Source organism: Parus major, chromosome 10 (genome assembly GCF_001522545.3).
Source record: "Parus major isolate Abel chromosome 10, Parus_major1.1, whole genome shotgun sequence".
Classification (NCBI taxonomy): Eukaryota; Metazoa; Chordata; class Aves; order Passeriformes; family Paridae; genus Parus; species Parus major.
Genome location: NC_031779.1, coordinates 7,372,412 through 7,389,132, shown reverse-complemented (window position 1 = coordinate 7,389,132; position 16,721 = coordinate 7,372,412). Strand labels below are relative to the sequence as shown.

The window sequence follows — 16,721 nt, the reverse complement described above, 5'->3', positions numbered from 1 at the left end:
TGGGTGGCAGGTATGAGGTTTTCCAGTGATTGCTGTAGTACATATCCAAGTTTGGAAGAGAACTACAAATTATTATTTTTGAGGATAACTAGCATAACATGACAGCAAATACTATAAATGCCTTTGAAAGCTTTCTTTGATCACACTGTTGCAGATAAATAGTTTTAAACTGCCAGCATTTTATCTCAGTGCTGACAGACTGAATAAGTACCACCACAATATGCAAAACACTTGTGATTTAGCAGCATCTTTTCCATTAAAATAATCCTTGGAGTCAGGAAAAAAGTCTCAAGTGTGATTTATTGAGCATCTCCATCTGCCTGATTAGACATTAGATTTGAATTTTGGTGGGTGATGATGATGGCAGGGCCAACTCCAGACTACGTGATATTACCATTACTGTTTTCAAACCTGTCCTGCATCAATGGTAGCTTTGTTGCCAGGTGGCAACTGCAATGGAATCCTGGGGTGAGTGACTTAAAGAAGAGATAAAACAAACACTATATTCTTCAAATTGAAAAATTTTCCCCAGGACAAGAATGAAAATAAGTCTGGACCACACTGGACTAATGAAAATTAATACAACCTGCCCCACATTGTAACCATTAAAATAGATTTTTATCTGCTTTTACCACTATGAGAGAACAACAGACAAAGTAAGCCAAGCTCGGGCCAGCATATTTTATTACTTAATTATTTGCAAAAACATGGAAAAATTATCCAGAAAAAGTGTAACTTTCCAAGGAGCTCATGGTATCTCAAACAGTAATGCCTCTTTCTCCATCCTGCTGACAAGGTTTTCTTAAATTGCAGATTTTTAAGTACTGCCCAAACTAGTATCCATCCTATTACTTTTCATTAAAAAAATAATTCCAATTGTAAATGACCACTGTTCATTAAAATGTACTTTTCTTCAACTGTAAGCGTATTTCTGAATGATGTCAGGTGAGGCAGTAAGGAACTGTTAACTGCTGAAGAGATATAAACAGTAAATAAAAACACTAAGAGTCTTCCTCCATAGGCACATCCTCTTGTAGCTTCTGCACCATTTTGTCCTCCAGCTGTTTTGGTGTACCTTCAAAAAAACAAATCAAATTGAACATGTTTCTCTAAACCCAAATAACTGCTTTCCTCTGAGCAATAGATGTGTCTATTCCAGATGAAACAGCCTAAATATTTTGCTTGACGAGTCGTTTACGAGCAAATCCATCAAGCTCAAAGATATTTACGGCTAACCTCCATCACCTCCTAAAACTGTTCTGTTTTAGCAGAAAAGCTGATGCTGTTTTTATGCAAAACCTAAAATGCAGTCAAACCTGTGTTTTCATCTGCTATGACAAACTGAAACAGCTGCCAATACCTGGCAGAACCTTGCAAGGGACTACAAAAATTCATGACTTATTACAGATCAATGGCCTTGTCACATTAGTTTTTAAATGAAGATTTAAGCCCTCCTGAATGCTGTGCTGGACAGCAAGAATGTTAACTCTCGATAAGACAACCAAAAACAAAAACTAAGAAAAAGAGAAATCCAAGATTTGGATTTGATTCTCTTCTCTGCCAGTCAAAATTACAGAATACCAAGAAGGTAGCTGGTGTTTGACCAACAGATGTACCACACAGTGCTGTGCATCATTCATTTAATACAAGCAAAGCCAAACACAGAAAAAAACACTTGAGTTTATTCTTTTGAATTCTAATCTTTTTATTTCCCTCAAAAAAAAAAAAAAAAAAAAAGAAAAAGAAAAAAAAGGTGGGGAGTGGATGACAGATTAAACCGAAGTTTAAATACATCCTGACAAGAAATCTAAAATAAAATATAGAACAGACTTCTAATATTTAATAATGAAGAAACAAAATCACTGGTAATTTTTATAAAACAAGGGCAAATGGAAATGTTTTTAATTTGTCTTCATTACTCTACTTCATTAAATATAGTTTTAAAAGTAAATAATTTATTTAAAATGTGACTTTAGTGAAGGAACAGTATTTTCATGTAAGTTCTACACTACGGACTGACAAATTCAAGCAGCAAAGTTGAACTACTGCATTTTATATCATTCAGTGGTAGAGTCTGTTAAGTTCAACTAACCAGTTCAAAGGCAAGACTTAGATAAATGTATTGAATAATAAACACGCAGTTCATGGAGCACCAGGTATTGAGTGCAATTTAAAACACTCAAAATAAGAAAGAGAAAGAATGAATGCAAGGCTAGATACATAAAAAGGTATCTTTGATTCAGAACAAAGACACTGCTTACATTTAGTGGCAAGAACTGTTCTCCATATTCAACAGACAAATTAATTTTAAGAAAAAGGTACAGGATTATTGATCTGTAGAATGAGTCATTCATCCTAAAACTGTATCAGCAAACCAGTAAATCAAGTTCTTACCTGCATGGGGAGCACGAAGAAGGTGGATATTCTGTTTGACTTCTTTGATGTCTTCTGCCTTCTGCAACTCTTTGCTCTTCTTTAATCTGAGAAAGGGGAAAATTAGATTTAATTACCTTCAAAGAGATGTGTGCTTTTATTTTAGTGCATGATATATCTCGCTAACAGTATGTATGGGCTGTAGATAACTATGATTATGAGGAAATAAAAGTAAAAAATATTTGAAAACCAATTCAAGAAAGTATTGGATACAAAACCACAAAAAATGCAGCACTGTATCAACTCCTTTCAGAATTTTGTTGAAATTTAAGACTCTTTCTACAAACAAGTACTACATTACAACTACTATCCTAGAGTGTCCAAAAGCTACATTTCCTTGGACAGCCAAAAACACAGGATAGAGCCCACCCAGGGGTTATTTTACCCCATCCCTCGGATGACTGTGTATATACAAAGGAAATTATTCTTTAAAACCTGATCATCCCATTTCTGGAAAGGCTGTCTCACACACACATGTAAGGGGTTCCCATCACACAAACACTTCTCACCTATTCATAATAAATCTGGCTTGGCGTTTTTGCTTTATTTCCTCCACTCTCTTCATTGCATCCACTGAAATAAAGCAGAAGTTGTTTTAAATGTGCTTAATTCCCTGCAGCAGAGAATCCAAGCTATTTTTGTAAAGCAGCTCTTACCAGTACTCCTATAATACCTAAATACCAGAGGCAACTCTTACACTATACAGAGGAAACTATTCCTTCTCCAAAGAGCAGAATAAGGGAATGTTCTGTATAGAAATGATTACTTGTGTTTTACAACTTATTTATGCTTCCACTTTTGCACCTACACATGATTTCCATAGTTAACCATCACTGCAAAAGACTCTACCTGAAAAAAGATGCAAGTTACCACCTTCTCTTCTGTGGCATTCATTCCCATGAATATAAGCAGCTCTATTTTATGGCAATTGATTCTATGAAACAAACTGATGTGGAATGAACACAAACACAGAACTGCATCAGTGTAAAAAGCTTACACTAGGAGCCTCTTAACAAGCTGTAACACCACTAAAGGGTTTTGAAGATGACAATTCAAAATAAAGGATTTCTGATCCCCATTTTCAAATCAGTTTCTGAAAAAAAACATCAAATGAAACTCCACACCTGTTTACAACTCAAACCTCCTCCACACGCTAAGAATTTGGTCATGATTTCAGTAATTTCAAACACAATCACTACAAGCTGTCAATATTCTAAGAAGTCTTTTGAAAACATATCCATGATAATTAAAAAATTAATCTTTTAGTTTTTTCCTATAATGACTCACCAGTCTTGTTCCACAACTCTCTCTGGTACTTCACAGGTTCGTTCCGACGTTTTTCAAATTCAAATGAATTATCCTGTATCAAGAAAAGGTAAATACAGACTATATGCAGAAGCTTATTTAGATCAATACATTCTTACTGTAGCAGTCACTCATATAACTGAATATTTCATGGGATTTTTTCCCTCCTTCCAGAAGTTCCTAGACTTGAACAATCATTAGAGATAAATATGAGAAAGAAATCGAGTCGAGTGTTTGGCCTCAAAGTGTCAGGAGCCACAGTGATTTGTCTGAAGAAAACTATTTACCACAACATCTCCCTCAGCTATTTTCTATTTAGCAAGACAAAAGGAAAAGAGAAAACCCATGTGGAATAGGAAATACAGAGCAGATTAGACAGGTGGAAGGCAAAATTGAAAACCTGTAGATTTGAAAGCATTCACTGCAAGACAAATAAGTTCTACACAACAGTTTTCAATTTTGAAATGGTTAAAAAAAAAAAAAACCCAACAGCTATTTCATTTTAAGAACAGTGAAACAGTCTAATTTGAAATTGTGAAATATTTCAATCGATAACTCTGGCATTTGGGACAGCTGCCATCCCCAGCCATGCTCCCTCATCCCCCATGAGCTCAATATGAAGGAACAGTTTCCTTATCTTTTTTTTTGCCAAGCACATTTAGCTTTATATCAGTTTTATCTGATATTTCTCCCTGCCCAAAGGTTGTTTTTTATTGAGGTAAAGCTGAGTTACACAACACTAAGTTCATAAATTTGCTTTGTTCTTAAAATACATTATGTATCTCAAAATTGGAACATATTGTCATCTATTTAGACATGCATAAAGTAATTTTAAATTCAGTTATTTTCAAAAAAGTAATTCAACATAACCAGAAACGAGACTCAAAAGCAAGAAAAACAACTGCTGAAGATGCTAATTAATCATGGCTTTTCAGAGTCACATTAAAAAATAAAAACACATTATTTCCTTTGAGGGATCCACAAAAGGCAGGAAATCTCTGTGTCAGAATGCTTACTAAGTATTACTGTAAAAAAATAGGTAATTAAGTCACAGTAATTCTTAAATTATTTAAGGACTGTCCCACCAAATGTGAATGTATAATATTTTACCATTGAAGCAACTTTGTTTTGAAAATGCATTTGAGGTCTCATGCTGTTTTTCAAACATTCCTATCTATCAAAGACTTTTCTACACATTGTAAGCTTTAAAGAGACTTCACAGGTAAATACTTTAGGGGTCTACATAGAGACTTCCTATGGTAACTGTAACTCAGATTATTTGTGCAGAAATACAACTACCAATTGTACACGTACAGAGAGCAGAGGATTTACTGATGGGAAAAAATGCCTTGGACTTGGGAGCCACCATGTGTTACCAGCACAGACACCTGATACCCTGGCTTCCATCCCCAAGGGGGGAAGGTCCAGGTTTTAATCAAGCTGAATGAACAACTCGCTCTCAAGAAACTCTCACATTCTCTTCCACAGTCCCTCTTCTCCCCAGCTCATCATTTCATTAAATGACAATGCTTTAAGCCACCTAGCTCAGCCTGTGTGCCATGGGAAGAGATATTTGTGTGTGCTAATATGAAGTGTGAACCAGCTCAGCTCCTTACCACTGTCAGTTCTTTGCCAGCTGCTTTACGGAACGCTTTAGTCCATCTCATCTTTCTGGGATTTCGCTTCTTTTTGAAGTTTCTGTGGCATTTTGATTTGCAGAATCTAAATATCTTAAAGAAGGAGGTGACAAAGAAGAAGAATCTTAGTCAAATCATGTTATTCATGCCCCACAGCAAGTGTGATATCTAACACTGAGGTTACTGTAACAATACTGCTCTTTAGAAATTATATTCAGCTTCCAAATGCTGGTATTTTTACAGAAAATACAGCTATTAACAAAAATAATTTCAAGCACTAATATTGTTTTTTCATTATAAAGTAATTTTCACAGCTGCCAGGGTTAGCCACAAGTACTTACAATTAAGCTGATTATACATAAAATACACCTGGGTTTTGAGAATTATCATCTGCAAAAATAACCATAAACCAAACCTGTAGTATGAATAAACAATTTTCTACAGCTGCCAGAACTTTTTAGATACAGTACCATCCTGAGAACAAAAAATCTTCACACCTTTCATACTGAATGCAACATACACACAAAAACGTCTGCTTTCTTGGATGCAGCCTTAAGCCCCAAAGATTACTCTGCAGAAGTCCTAAGCACATTATTTAAGTCCTGGACTGAATTTACTAAAAGCTATTAAAGGATATGAAAAAACGTTTCAATTGGCCTTTTTCTTCTTTCCCTATTTTTTTACATATTTTACTGAACACTAGACTCTTCACTTAAAAACAGTCAGAATTACATGTTATTCATGAGGTTTTGAAAACCCTGTTTTTCTACAGCCATATCCTCCTCCCCATCTAATAGTCAATCCTAAAACAAATTACCAGAAAATATGAAACTTTTAATTAAGGCGATCATCTTCGAATAGCTGCTTTTTTTTTTTTTAAACACTCTTCTACCACGTTTATTCACCTCAACCCAAACACACCTGCCATTGTATTTTGCCTTTTCACATGTTATCCGTTCCCAAGTGATGTATTTAAAGCACTCCGGCAGCCCCCGGGGCCGGCGCTGTGACTCATGCGAGCGGCCCGGCCCGGCCGGGATCACTTCTGACGTCCGCGCCCGAGAAGGAAGCGATTTACGCAAGGCTCGCTTCACGCTGCGGGCTCCGACGCCCCGCAGCAAAGATAGGGAGCGCGGCAGAGACTGGGAACCCATCCACAACATTCTGTGTGCAAGCCTGTCAGGCCGGCGCAGGGCCGGGAGTGCGGTGCCCGCGCTGCTGTGACAGCCCCAGCGGGCCGAGTCACACCGCAGCCCGCAGCCACGGCTGCGCCCAGCGCCCCCCGCGGGCCCCGGAGCGCTGCAACCCGCACTGCCCACAGCCGAACACCCACCTGCCGCCACCTCAAAACAAAGTCTGAAAATTAAAGGGTGAGGATTCTGCATTGCTCTGCGAAGTGTATTGTTTCTTACTAAACACTGAAAACAAATAGTTCAGCCCCCACTCTTGCCGACGGCCACAGCAGATGCCAAATTACTGCACCGCTCCAGGTCCTCACATTCAAATATCAGTAGGACGTGAATGAACAGAATTTAGAGCTGGAACGGACCCACGGCCAAGGAGGATTACTGACTCCAGCTCTCAAACAAATGGCTCGTACAGGGATCGAACCCACAGCCCCGGTGGTCTCTGCACCGTGCTCTGACCGACCGCGCTCATCTCGGGCTCCCGCTCGCCCACACGGTGCGTGCGGACCCCGGCAGGGCCCGGTGCCGACCGCCAGCAGCGGCCCCGGCCGGGCCAGGGGCTCCGGCTGTGAGCGCCCCGCGTGAGGCGCGGCCGGTGACACCGAGCTCCCCTGGGGCCCGCCGGCACAGGCCGGGCCGGCGCGGGGAGCGGCTGCGGGCACGGTGGGGAGAGCGGTGCCGGTGCCGGACGGGCGGTACCTTGCAGTCGTTGCGCACGAACATGACACCATGTCCCGGGTAGATGGGCCCCGAGCAGAAGTAGCACTTCTCGATGCGCATGGCGGCGGCGGCGCGGGCGGCCCGTACCTGTTTTCTCCTTGATCTCGCAGAGGACGCTGAACCTGTCTCTTATACACATCTAGATGCGCTCTCAGCGGGCCCTCACAGGAACGAGGGCCTGGATTCTGGGAATCCTGGAAAAATTGTGTTCCAAGGGCGAGAAGTTAGCGAATCGGTACTAACATAAGGATAGACAGAGTAACAAGGAAAAGAAAGGGAGGTAGACGTAGATTTTTAAGTCTACAGCTGATTTCTGTAAAACTTGGGTAATACTTTCTGTGCTGTTTTCATATTTGTAAAATCCAAAATCTAAGCAAAATTTGAAGTTCTGTGGTCTTCTAAAACTAATGGTTCTGCACACCATGTGAAGTCCTATATATAGATATATATATAGATATATAGTATAGGTACCTATTAATCCTTCTGTCCCCTCTCCTGGAATTACCTGTTCATTGTGAAAGGATCTAAATCCTAGGCCCTGTACCTTCCAAATTGTTTTGGAGTTGGAGGTCTTCTCTCTATTCTTCAATTGTAGGATGCTGTCCCAGCTCTGAGTATGAAATGCACCTAAACAAATAAGTCTTTACCACTACAATTCCTACCTTTCTATTTAAAATAACCACCTGAGTATCTTGTGAAAAATCCATGTGTTGAATTGCATGTATCTCTAAAGCAGTTTTTGCTTTCTGGTTTCTGGAGCAACAAAAGAAAGGCAGTCAGCTTGGTGCTGTATTAAGAAATATCAGTAGAAGAAAGAAAAATTGCTGTAGCACAGGGGAGTCACCTTATCAGCACAAAGGCTGTCTCTTATCTTCCTGAAAACCAGATCTGAGCCACATCTACGGCAGGAGAGCTGGGCTGGAGCACAGGAGTGGACAGGATGTTAATGACTCTCACACGGCCGGCGGAGCGAGGGCTCTGTGCCTGTGACAGAGGATGACAACCCCAGCAGTAAGAGGAAACAGTAAAGACACACACACAATCCAATTTTACGAGGGAAGCTATGAAGACAATTTTACAGCTAGAAGCAAAATCAGATAGTAAACAAGTTTGCTTAGGTCCAGGGCTGATCTCCTTTTTCAGTTTGATCACTCTGAGTTTCCTGCCTATGCAATTTTTTTTTTCCCCATGGAAAAATATTTATTTAACTTTTCCTGGCAGGACAGCTTTTTCCTGGCAGAGCGCTGCACTGTGAAATCTTTGGTGGCTTCTACTGTTTAAACAACTTTGAATTACAGACTGTCACCAATATATCCAACAGACAGATAGGATGTGAATGCACAGTGATAATACAATTTACGATTAGATTTTCACCCCAGTCAGTGTTTTTCTCACATCAGAACACTAATCTCCTCTACAAGCCATTATGCTGTAGATTTGAAGTGCTTGTTCCTGACTAGAAGGCAATATAAAGTGAAGGTTGCTGGTGACAGAATCCAGCTTAATTATAAAAAAACAATATGTACTTCTACTCCATTAATAGTTACAGACAGAATTTGGTATCCAGCTGAATCCAAGGTATCCAAGTGGCTCATTTGTTTTTGACACAGATTACTACAGAAAAATTGTTTCACCAAACATCTCAACTTACTACCTTAAACTCATAGCAAAGCTCTGATCTGCAAGTATTTACATACTTGTACAAGTTCCCTAGTAGAAGTAAAAGAACTGGACATACAGTTATATGAAAGAATAAAGAACTGTCAGGCAAATGTACTTGTAGGATCAGGTTCAGAGATATAGGATCATGTTGGGTGGAAGACACTTCTGGAGGTCATCTAGAGCAAAGCCTTGCTCAAAACAGAACCAATTAATACCAGGCTCAAGGCCACATCCAGTTTAGTTTTTAGTGTCTTCAAGGATGGAGATTCCATAACATTCCTGAGTTCCTGTTTCAATTTCTGACCACATGTATGGTGATCTTTTCCCACTATTTACTCTTAATTTTCTAGAGAACGTTTCTCTCTTGCCTCTTTCCTATCCCTGTGCCTCGAGTTGGGTCTGGCTCCACCCATTAGAGTTCAAGATAGCAGAAAGGTCTCCCTTAGATTAAAGCTAAACAAAATCTGTTCTGTCTCTTCCTACCCCTTGTGCTCCAGTCCTCTGATCTTTGTGGCATCTCCTGGACTCACTCCAATGTGTCAATGTCTTTCTTCCACTGAGGTGTCCAGAACAGGGCACAGAACTCCAATCAGTCTCATAATTACTGAAGATAAGGAAAGAGTGACTTTCCCAACCTGCTGCATTCATTTTACAAGTGCAGCCCTGGATACAGCTTGGCCTTCTCTGCCACAGTAGCACACTTCTGCATTTTCATCAGCTTGCTTTGGAACAGGATGCTTATCCCCTTATCTGAAAAATATTTTTTCAGCTAGCACTACTGCATAGGGTTATTGCAGCCCAGGTGTAAAACCCAGTGACACTTGACACTTGCCCTTTTTAAACTTAATTCAGCTCATTCTTTTGTCTGTCAAGGAACTTCTGAAGAGCAACAATGTCCTCCAGCACATTATAACCTACCTGGTAATAGACACTGCTCTTGATGGAAGCGGTTACTCTGAAAAATTTGGCTCCTTACCTCTGTAGAAGTAAAAAAGCTAACAAAATGTATTGTTTGATTCCCTTTACTCTGAACATGTGACATGCTCCGATGAGCAGCATTCTGCCTATCTTATGAACACAGAACTGATGTCTCCATTGTCTCCTCTGGGCTTGAGCTCCTCCTGCCATCACCCAGCATTCACCAGGCCATGTCTGACTGGTTTGGTCACTGCAAGAGAGGGTCACCAAGAAGTACCTGACCACAACACAAACCTTGGACACATCTGAACAAAGAATCCCACAACACACAGGGACAGTGTAGGACACAGACTGACACTGAACCAAGACAACAGGAAATGCTACAAATCAGTTCAACAGTGCTGGCAAAGTCCATATCAGGAATGTTTAACTATTTTATATTATAATAAGAAATCCTGGGACAATCCATCTTAATGGAAACGCTTTCCAGCTTTGTGCAATTACAGATCAATGCCTCCATCTGACGCTGAATGGAAACAACTTTTCTTGAAGTAACGGTTTCACATCACATAAGAATTCTTGTTTCTTAAAACCAGTGCTAATCTAGTAAGAGCAGTGTAATTTACTGACAAGAAACATTTACTGTGCTCTCTCCTGAGAGTTTAAAAGGGAACAAGAGTTTTGTCACACCATAATTCAAACAGATAAATCTTATGGCACATTTCAAAAGCTGACATCAAAGCAATTTTATGTAAATACTCTTTGTGAGTAGTTACAAATAATAGGCATGACACAAATATGACAGTTTCAGTATTTAATATTTAATATCCAATTTAAACATAAGTATTCAAAAGGAAATATTTTTACACTATTTCAGTAGTCACTTAGCTCAATAGCTGGTTGCAATAATCCTTAAAGATTTCAGGAACCGGATGGAGCTATAAGCACAAAAACTCCCATTATAAGTTAACGCATGACAAAGTTCCATTGCAACCCTCTGAAAAGCAAAGAGTTACATTAAAAGAAATTCAGACACTGAAGTACACTGAAATGTATTGTGTCTTACAGCAGAGTTTCTTACTCTACTGGTCAGAAACATGATGGTAACTTCAAAAGGCACTCTGAATTAAACTACAGTAACTCCGGTCTACAAGCATTTTAGAAGTGGAGTAGAAAAAACCGAAACCCTATACTCATATAAATTTCTTTTACTTCTGTCCTAGCCCCAGAGCAGTCAAATTATATTGCACTTTTAAAATATTCTGTGTAGGCTGTGATAAAAATCTAATATTTACACATTGTGTTTGTTAAAGAACAATGCATTACTGTGTAAAACATTTTAAGAATCGAGTTTTAACACTTATTCTTGTATTAATTACTATAACCAGAAGCTACATCAATTTTTTTTTTCCTTAGATCCTATTCTAGAAACATTTTTGGTCCTTCCTTCAAAAATTTGTTATGCTGTAACTCATGTTCATAACTGGTATCAATACTTGCCTGAAATTGCAGTAGTTAGAATATTTAAATAAATAAATACATCATTTCTAAAGAAGCAATAGCTTTGGAGTTCTGTAAACAAGCTGCTGTGGCAGGTCTGTAACAAGACTCAATTTGGCATGTTATGACTTTAATTGGCAATACCTTGCAATTATACAACCTCTGCCAGGGTAGAAAACAGTTTGGTAGGCACATCTTATAAATCAGTCTGGGCAAAAGCCCAAAAAATACTGATTGTTTCCTGGGTCATAAGAATAAATAAACATGGTTAGAGTAATATGATCCACTGAAACCAAAAATTACATTTATGTGATCGGGGGGAGGAGGGTGGGGGAGAAAAGTAACTCTATTCTTTTTAAAATACAGTCTAAAGGAAATGAACAAGCTATAAATGACTATATGATAACCAAGATGTTCAGGGCACAAAGGTTGGCAGAATAAAATGAGCATTATAAAGTCATAGAAATACTGATCTACAGGACTAGTTTCTTAGCTGCATCTCACCAGAAGACAATAATCATTGATTTCACAATCCAAATTTGAAGAAACATTCTCAATCTGTTTGGTAAAACAAATTCAGTGCAAAGCACCAACTCTGATGATATTTTCCTGACATCTAGGTTGTCCTACATTCCTGTTAAAAAATGAGTAGCAATATGAAAGAAACATAACAGATGTATAGTTATGCCATTCACATATAAATTTACATACATGCATGTTCTAAAAATTCAAATGATGTCAGGAGGTCTCATAGGCTGCATTGGATATATTTCATGTAGTACAGTTGTAGTTTACATGTTCAATGATGTGACATGCCCCAAGTGCTCTGTGCGCACACCCCTATGCTTCTCTGGAGCTTTTTATTATGCACTGAAGAGCTTCCCTTTGGTTTTCATTACTGAAAACTGATGGATTGGGAGAGCAAAGAAAAACTACTCTCAGGCTTTTGTGGAAAACACAGGATGTGCTCCTTAAGAGTGTTATTAACTGGTGAAATGATTAAAAGTTTCTGTTTAAAACCAGGAAGCAAGTTGGTTATCTTGCTGTTTGGAGACACCAAGAGCTGTCACAATATCTAATCTGAATGCCTACTCTGTGTAGTTAATGGAGACTGCCAAGGGCAACTGCAAAGCCTTCAATTCAGAAGCCTACCCTTTCTGGCTGCCTGTAGAGACATGTTTCTGAATTTGGTAATGAAAATTCCTTTCCACCCCTTTCCCCCCAAGTAGAAAATTAGAGGAACATCCAGTGCTAAACCAAATTAAACATCTGTCCCACAACTAATAAACTGCAAACCTTACAAGTGAAGATAAATGTTGTTTGAGAGAAAGCAAATAAAAATTTGTATCAAGAATTAATATAGCTCATTAAATAACTACACAAAGCGATTTGTCCCAAAGTTAAACAGGTAAGCTGCAACTGTACTGTATCATACACATTAAAGTTAATTGTAACTGGGCTAACAGCCACATCTGCCTTTTTCTTGCTCTTCATTCAGTTGTTCTGTAGAGCTGTGCCCATTGGAGCGCACCACCCCTTCAGGGATCCAGGATTTATCCACACATCGTTCCATGCGCTTCATAATGAGGTCAAGCAGAGTTTCAATGGCTTTGCTTACATTATTCCCATTTGCTGCACTGGTTTCAAAATATGGTATTCTGCAGGAGACAAAAAACATAACCTTACATCACACAGTTGTCACTCATGGGAGAAAAAAAAATACATTTTGAAAAAATGTAAAATTTAATGTAAAAAAATACATTTTTAAAAAAATACAAATGACAGTATTACTGCCATTTACATAGAACTCACACTAAGACTGTCTCTGCTACTCCATAGCAGAGAGACACTAAGTGCTCAGTGGTCTGAAATGCAAAAGAAATTAATGAAATGGCTAACTGAAGGTAGGGCAGAAGGGCAAATGTTAATGGAGTCCACAATTTATTGAGGCACTTGTCAGCATGATTTCCCAAAGTTGTGCCCCTGAAGTCTTTCTTAAACTCTGTTCCCTGCAGTTATGATGTGCACAGAAATCAGTAAGGAGAACACTTGTGCACTCAAGGACATCTAAAGTAATTGCAGGAGAAGGAATGCTGCTATGGCCATTCCTCTGTAGGCAAGGCACTAAAGACTCACAGTGTGGTGGTTCTCATCATTACAGAAGGTGACTTTCTTCTACTTACACCACAACTCTAAACTTCCTTACATAAAAGAAGAAATTTCATTGCTCAGAACACCTGTCTTTGTCAAGAAAAGTTTCTGGCACTTTGGTTTCTAAAGTACATTGCTTGTTTTCTTTATTGTTGTGGATCAGGATGTTGCACTGTGGGTCCATAAGCTCTGGCCTCCTCTACTTAGTGCTCTCCACAGAATGATGCTACAGTGGCTGCATTTGTGTTACTGCCCAGGAAAGTGATACCACCACTTCAGAATTTTAAGTATTTCTTACTTAACTTGCAAGGCCCAATGAGTGGCCAAAAGTATCTTACTGTGTCTGTGCAGGTTTCTTACAATATTTCCAATATATCACACACCTGCATGAGGCCCTTCCACAGAAGGGGATATTCACTATCTCACACTTTAGTTACCAGAAGACTGTTCATTGCAACAGGATTTATCTTGCCTGCCCTTAGGAGAAAAGTGATTCCTAGCAACCATCCAGTCTCACCTCTACAGGGCAGAGAACTTTGCAACTGCTTACAGACTGGATGTGACCCACAACCTTGACTTCTAGCTCACTATTCCTAAATTAAGTTGCATTTTCAGCCACAAAGATAAATACTTCATAAATTATTTTAAGAAGTCACATGCAAAAAGATTTAAGATATGATCACATGCCATCTGCTGCTGTTTAAAACTTCTTGCTCCTTCACAAGCAGCTGGTTAAAGTACCACACACTTGCTGTTGTCTAACATGGACTTCAAACAAGTATTTTCCCAGGAGAAGGAAAACCTGCACTAAACTCATTTCTCTCATGGACAGATTGCTTCTGATTTGGCTCCATTGATTCTTTGAGGCCAAGGCAAGCTAATTTGTGCCTAGTAAACATCATGACAGCAGAAGACCTGCAGAACAAGGCAGCTTATGCTGAGAAGACAGTGTTCACATAATACCAGTCTTGTGGGCTTTACTGTGGAGCAGAGTTCTACCCTATCTCTCCAGACTAAAGTGGCTGGCCCACATCATTCAACTTAGTTTTCATTTGAGAAGGAATCCGGTTCATGTGCTAGAAAATTGCTCCACTATGTGAATTAAAACACAACAAATCCATCTGATTATTTCCTTCAGAAGTGTGTTTCTGAGTCTCAGTGAAATGCCAATGTAGTCCAAAGATGAGCCCCATGAAAGAGTTGAGGGAGTATAAAAGTACAAATTAATATCTGATAGGAACAAAGATTTCACATACTTCCTTCTGAGGCACACGGCCCATGCCTGTCAGGAAGGGGAAGGGCAAGGCTACCCTGTCTTCCTACTGGTCTGACTCAGTTTTCAGACTCCCAGGGAGCCTGTGAGAGTGCACATGCCTCAGCACAGGTAAGAGCAAAGAAGTGACCCCGTTATTCACCTGCCTCTCTAGCTACATTATCTCTCTTTTTCAGAATGTTTGTGAAAATTTACACTGTTTACTGCCAAGCAAAGATTAGCCAATCTCCACTGCAAGATTATTGCAGTACTAAGTACTTAATTTTAAGCCATGCAGAAAATATTAATCTCACACAGAAAAAAAGATATCATACCAGCCAGTTAAGCAAAACGCTTATTCTTACAATAACCTGTCAGCATACAGAAAAAAGCATTACAGAAAACTTCTCATTCTGCTCTAAACACAGCAATAATTTGAAGAAAGTTACTTACCCATATTTTTCTGCAAGTTCCTTTGCCTCTTCTTCCTTCACCATCCTTTGGTCCTCCAGGTCACTCTTGTTTCCACATAACACAATGTCTGGGTTTTCACAATACGCATGCATTTGTAGCTGACCTGGCAGCACCAACAGGAAGAGCAGTCACAAGTCACTGCCACACACAGCTCCCTAGAACACTACCACAAGCCAAACTTGTTCTCTTCGGGCTCACAGCACCTCTCCACTTGCACTGAGGAGCCAGAGAACAGCTGGGCTTCCACTGTCACATACCCAGTGAAAAAGCCAGGGAAACAGAAGCCTGGCAAAGTTAGTATAGAAATTTATGTATTTGCAGCTTAAGGAGTTACACTCACTAAGCATCTACAGTGAGCTGCCAGGAAAGGATCTACTTCCCTCTCCAAATGGATGATGCAGTTTGGGAATTCCTTTGCCTAGATATACCAGCCAAGTAACATTTGCCTTCCATTAAGTTTTGCTGACAAAGCTTCAGGTAAGTCAAAATACTTTTGCATAGGCTTCCCACACACTTAAATTACTGAACAGCACCAGAGCCAGAGAGAGGATATTGTCTCAGCTTTTTCTTACATAGGTTAAGATCCAAGTTCAATAGGCAAAGCTGAATTTCAGGTGAGCCCTAGAAGCCATCACTAGCAGCTATTACAATTATGGATACAACATTTACATTCCTTTACTGAGAAAGCCATAAAAACCAGTATTTTAAGTTCTAATTCTCAGTGAGACTTTGTATTTACGAACACAACCCTCACTCCCCATTCCACCCATGCAAAGAAAGAAAGAAGAAAAAAGCCATACTTATCCAGTTCCTGACATTCAGAAAGCTTTGCTCATTTGTCAGATCAAAGAGTAGAAGAAACCCCATGGCATCTCTGAAGAAAGCTGTAGTCAAGCTACGAAACCTAGACCGGCAAAGTGAAATTAATTTGCTCATCTGACAAGTTACTTTGAAAACATAATTGCTTACAGTCGTAGAAGAACTGAGGTAACTTAAGACTGAATGAACCAGAAAGAAATATTCATGGTTGTTTTGCTGAGGCAGGGATCATGTAAGAAAAATTACTAACATTATTGTGGCCTAATCAAGGCCTAAGGTGTCAAGGAGACTTGAGTTGAGAGCTTTAACAGTCTTCTACTACAAAGCATTCCTCGATCAAGATTCAAAAATTAAAACAATAATGAAATTCTAACTTTGAACAAAAATTTTTCCCCTATACACATCAGTCCTTGAATTTAAAACTAACAACCACAAGAATGCTAGTTTTTTGATTGGTAGAAAAGAATCCTTTGAGATGCTTTTTCCTAAGACCTTTTTCCTACGACCACAACATATTTATTGAAACTTAAGAGACCTCGAAAAAGACAAACTTTAAATTTATCTATATGCATTGGCTATGGAAAAAAAAACCAACCTAAAAAGCAAGAATTACAGGTTTTGTGTTCTGTAGTTGTAAATTAGTCAGAATTTAATGGGTACTCA

At 39.1% G+C, this 16,721-nt stretch overlaps 2 protein-coding genes across 3 annotated transcripts in view; both read right to left on the bottom strand.

Moving 5' to 3' along the window:
• Positions 1-666: 666 nt before the first annotated feature.
• Positions 667-7,379, bottom strand: RSL24D1 (ribosomal L24 domain containing 1). Its single transcript, XM_015639460.1, has 6 exons — positions 7,262-7,379; positions 5,355-5,468; positions 3,721-3,793; positions 2,943-3,006; positions 2,395-2,480; positions 667-1,075 (listed from the first exon to the last, which is right to left on the bottom strand). The coding sequence occupies exons 1-6, from the start codon at positions 7,340-7,342 to the stop codon at positions 1,002-1,004; spliced, it is 492 nt and encodes a 163-aa protein (XP_015494946.1). The 5' UTR covers positions 7,343-7,379; the 3' UTR covers positions 667-1,001.
• Positions 7,380-10,661: 3,282 nt separating this feature from the next.
• RAB27A (RAB27A, member RAS oncogene family) overlaps positions 10,662-16,721 on the bottom strand; it is a 29,647-nt gene continuing 23,587 nt past the window's right edge. For both annotated transcript variants that reach the window (XM_015639309.3, XM_015639310.2), the window contains 3 exons: positions 16,040-16,143; positions 15,219-15,342; positions 10,662-13,020 (listed from right to left, as the gene is read on the bottom strand). In XM_015639309.3, the coding sequence (XP_015494795.1) occupies positions 12,822-13,020; positions 15,219-15,342; positions 16,040-16,143 (427 nt within the window). In that variant the 3' untranslated portion in view covers positions 10,662-12,821. The remainder of the gene's footprint in view (positions 13,021-15,218; positions 15,343-16,039; positions 16,144-16,721) is intronic.

Coding starts and splice junctions, on each gene's coding strand:
- RSL24D1 (XM_015639460.1), bottom strand. CDS start 7,342: ATGCGCATCGAGAAGTGCTACTTCTGCTCGGGGCCCATCTACCCGGGA. Junction 3,794..5,354: donor CTGGCAAAGAACTGACAGTG/GTAAGGAGCTGA, acceptor TTCTTGATACAG/GATAATTCATTTGAATTTGA. Junction 2,481..2,942: donor GCCAGATTTATTATGAATAG/GTGAGAAGTGTT, acceptor CCCCTTTCTCAG/ATTAAAGAAGAGCAAAGAGT.